This window comes from Nestor notabilis, unplaced genomic scaffold (assembly GCF_000696875.1).
Source record: "Nestor notabilis isolate BGI_N333 unplaced genomic scaffold, ASM69687v1 scaffold3389, whole genome shotgun sequence".
Lineage (NCBI taxonomy): Eukaryota > Metazoa > Chordata > Aves > Psittaciformes > Psittacidae > Nestor > Nestor notabilis.
In genome coordinates this window covers 3,609-7,912 of record NW_009943957.1, presented here as the reverse complement: position 1 = coordinate 7,912, position 4,304 = coordinate 3,609, and the positions used below count along the sequence as shown (strand labels likewise).

Sequence of the window (4,304 nt, the reverse complement as noted above, 5' to 3'; positions counted from 1 at the left end):
CCACTGTTACTCTGCGCACAGGAGGCGAGTCCTTCCTCCAGCATCCTGGAGTCAGCAGCACCCGAAGTGGGTCCCAGAAGCAGCACTGACAGCCCTGTGAAAGTAACCCACTTGTTTGTTCCACGGCGCTCTCCCTTTTAGTAGGGATCAAGTCTTAACCTGTGCTCTCCCAACCCATCATCAGAAACCAGCCACTGAGGTGCCGATACTCCCTCTCACCGCTCTGGACAGATAAGGGACTCCCCTGTGATTTCTGAGAATCAAGTTTTATTCTCCAGCTAGACAACAGCAACTGATAAAGCTCTCTTTATTACAGACATATAAAAGGAGATCCATAAAATACTTCTCCCTATTTTCTCTTATAAAATTATGACTGGAGCCCATGGATTTGTGGAAGTGTTGTACCTGTCCCAGCGACACGAGGACAGAGGGACAGAGACAGGTTTCACAGACAAGGCAGAGGCATTCTCAGCTTTAAACAAACCCACCCAGGGCAGGTATGTACCAACATCTTGCAGGGAGCAGCTGCCCTCTGCTCTGGGCTATCAGATACTAGACAAAGAGAAAAACATTCCTCCCCTGAACTCGGCAGCAGCAGTTCTGCACGTCAGCTCTTTGCAGATAAACACAGGCTGATTCCAGCCGCATTCCCCATCTTGAGAATAAGCAGTCCTGCTCCTCAGTGCCCTTTACAAGTACTGCTGCTCAAGAGAAGGGGGTGGGTGGGAGGGAAGGGTTACAACACTGTCTGTCTCCTAAAAGCCCCAAACCAGAAGAAAACCCCAGGCTGTACAAGGCAGGTAGTTCACGTGCCCCTCAGGTCTCCCAGGCAAGGAATGCACAACGTGGACGTGTCTGGAGGCAGAGGTACAGCCAACCCTTTCACTTCAGGCTCCGATGAGTTTCTTGAGGAATGCCTCCAGCTGATCCTCATCTTTTATCCCCACAAACTTGTCCACAACATCTCCGTTCTTCATAGCCAGCACGGTTGGCACTGCTGACACCTGGGGACAAAAGAAACAGGGAGACAAGAGTGAGCAAAGGCTGTGCCTGGGACCCGCATGGAGCTCCACATGGGTGGCTACAGGGTGACGTGTCTGCTCTCAAAACAGGCGCCAGTTGAGTTCCATATTCCTCCTCTCACTGTAGCTTCACCTCTGCACTGACTTAGTTGTGCTGCTTAAGTCAAGGCTGAGCAGCTTTTTGAGTTTAAGTAAGGCCCAAAATGTTTAAGACACACCCAAAGCTAACATAAAAACAAGGCAAAACTTTTCTGCCCTCTCCAGTACAAATTCCTTTTCTCCTTCTCTTTTGTCCTATCATAAGCAAACAAACCAAGTCTTTTACCAGGACGCTTGTCAGACATGATGACCTTTGGACATTTTATGGTCAGGGTGGTTTCAGACTTGACCCATGTTCTTACGCAGACAGGACTGGAGCCAGAGGAGGGTCCCCCCCATCATTGCACAGGCAGATTTCCTGCCCCATCATATCTTGGTAACAACAACCCCTCCAACCCATCTTCCTTTTCTGCTCCTGTTTTCAGTGGTCACACACCAGTGCAGCATCCACTGCGGATCCCTGATGATTAGCTAAGAAGTGAAAAAGCTCCTCTGACCAAAGCCAGTCCTGCTCTGGGCACTGCTTTTTTAGACCAAAGTTTTCTGGGAATTATCCAAGATATGACAACACTCCCCAAGGCCTTGCTGGATGACCAGTGACAGAAGAGACCCCAGGGACACGACTGAGAGAAGAAGCAACCAGAACTCAGAGAGCTCTGTGGCAAGAGAGATCTGGTCATCTTTGTGACCCCACAGTGCCCTTATCTCTGCAAAGCCTCCCCCCCAAATCACATCCTTATCTTGCTTGCTGCCTCCCCACTAGCCTGAAGGGCCTTCTCGTTGTGTGCTGCCAGCCCTGCTACCAGCAAGGGTCTGCAAATCCTTCCTTGGGAAACCTGCCAGAGGGCTGGCTTTCCTCCCACCGGGAGCCTCAGATGAAAGGGACATTTTGTGCTTCCCTTCCCACCCAGCCACTCCAGCGTAGCTCCCGCAGCCTGTCCTCCAGGGCTTGTGAGTCTCATCTGAAGGGATGGGAGCGCCAGGGCTGCTTCAACGCGCGATCTTCAGCTCCTCCTAGTGACTGGTGGGAGCCGATCCAGAGGGCTCGGGCCGCAGCACTGGTAATGGCGCCACCAACATGCTCCGTTGTGATTTTAGGGGTGCAAAAGGACGGTACCAGCACTGCACTCAGCAGGTCTCTCCCTTCCTGAGAAGGGCAAACTCCATCGGGCCTCCCTCTAGTTTGCAGAGCGGGTTAATAATGAACAGAGTTGGCCCAGCTCCATTCACAAAAACCAGTATGCCCAACTAGCAAGAGCAAGCACTGGGCCATTGCAGCCTGGGTGAGGAGTGAGGGACCCTTTGAAGCACTATGAAGCAGCTAACACCGAGTTACAGGGCTCTGTGTTACAGAGCAGAGCTACAGAGCAGCGCACCCAGGAGGTGCACACAGCCTCCGTCCCTCCATCTCTTCCCCGAGAAGGGGTGGCAGATCTAGGGCTGGGTGAGAACCAGGGGCACTGAGCAACTTGCCTCTGCCTAGAAAACATGATGCTTTTGACAGCTTCCTTCCTGCTGGCTGCAAGCAAGGGCAGCCTCTTAACAGAGCACATACTTTATTTGCAGCTCGAGAAGCAAATGTCATGGGAATTTCTAGAATGCAAAGTTGCTGCTCTTTTCCCCCCAGCCCTCTTCTTTTTCTGGGTCCCATCTGCACTGAACCTAAACAAACCCTCCTCCTCCCTCAAGAGCATTTATAGAGGAAAAAGTCAGGCTGCTTTTGATCAGGGCTGACCACAGAGATAAATAAATGAGGCCATCCAGGCTATTCCTGGCAGCACCGGTACCGAGGGATTTCTCTCCCATCTGAAACTGGGGCTTTTACACAAGCTCAGATGTCACACGAAGGAGCAGGGAGAAGGATTTCACCCAGGCTTCAGAATAAGGCATAACATGGGACCAAGCTCTGCTGAACGACCATCTCTGTATCCAGCAGCAATCCCGAGTTCCTAGAGAAGGGGCTGCCCCTTCCCAGTGGCCATGCACACAGGCAACAGGCCAAAGCAAGAGATGGATCTGAAGAATTTTAGGAGTCTGCAGATTAAACAAAAGTATTCCTTCTCCCTTTCTGCTCTTGGGGTCAGAGGTGAGGAGCGGGCTGGAGCAGCAAAGAAAGGCCACAGCCAGAGATGAAAGGTGTTAGATAAAAGGAGGAGTCCCCAGAGAAAGAACTTTTGTGCTGGGCATAACCAGACAGGGAAAGGCGCCGGGGATGTTTCTAGTCGCAGGAAGCGTGTCCCCGCTCTGTGCTAAGCCGGGAGGGCTGGGAGCCAGTGCATTCCTCAGCTCTTCCAGGGGGTCTGTCCCCTCACCCTGCCTCCCCCTGCGCCAAGGAGGCTGCTGAAGAGGACGTTGTGCAATCGAGCAGTGAGCTGGGGGCTGCATGTGTGGGCAGGGAATAAACATGGATGGGCAGAGACTTCCTGGCAGCTCATGGAGGAGTTGTGGATGCTGAAATCCCCCTGAAATAAAAGCTTTCTCGGCCTGCAGACACCCAATTCCCAATGGAATGGCTTTAAAACAACTAAATCTTTCCTGATCCCTCCCAAATACTACCTTTGGTTATCCCAATCTCCCCCAAACACTACCGTTGGTCCCTCTTTGAGGTCAACTTGGTGTCTTCCCGTCAGCCCTTATGCTCCCACGTCAAGTGGTAACCTTCCAGAAGACAAAGCAAAGCCAAGCATCTGCCAGCACATGAAAAGCATACCCCAAACTACGAAGAACAAAGCAAGAAGTTCTCCGTTACCCCACCCATTTGCAGCTATACTGCTTGCAGACACTGCCTCCAGATCCAGCTTAGCCATGGGGATACTGGTCAAGACCAGATACACACATCCTTCAGGGCAGAGGATGCAGCAACGATCCCCAGGACCTCTTGCAAAACAAAATCTTTATCATGTTTGTATACAGGCTGAGAAAGTTGGGGCTGTTCAGCCTGGAGAAGGCTGTGTGGAGACCTCATAGCAGCTTCCAGTATCTGAAGGGGGACTACAGGATGCTGGGGAGACTCTTCATCAAGGACCTGTAGTGATATGACAAGAGGTGGTGGGTTTAAACTTAAACAGTGGAAGTTCAGGTTAGATGTAAGGAAGTTCTTTACAGTGAGGGTGGTGAGGCACTGGAACAGGTTGCCCAGAGAAGTGGTAAATGCTCTCATCCATGGCAGTGTTCAAGGCCCGG

General features: G+C 51.7%; 1 protein-coding gene across 1 annotated transcript in view; it reads right to left on the bottom strand.

Moving 5' to 3' along the window:
• Window positions 1-257: 257 nt before the first annotated feature.
• The window catches only part of TXN2 (thioredoxin 2), a gene marked incomplete at its 5' end in the record, with an annotated part of 7,651 nt that continues 3,604 nt past the window's right edge, over window positions 258-4,304 (bottom strand). Inside the window, one exon of the mRNA XM_010022190.1 lies at window positions 258-1,004. Within this exon, the coding sequence (XP_010020492.1) occupies window positions 888-1,004 (117 nt within the window). The remainder of the gene's footprint in view (window positions 1,005-4,304) is intronic.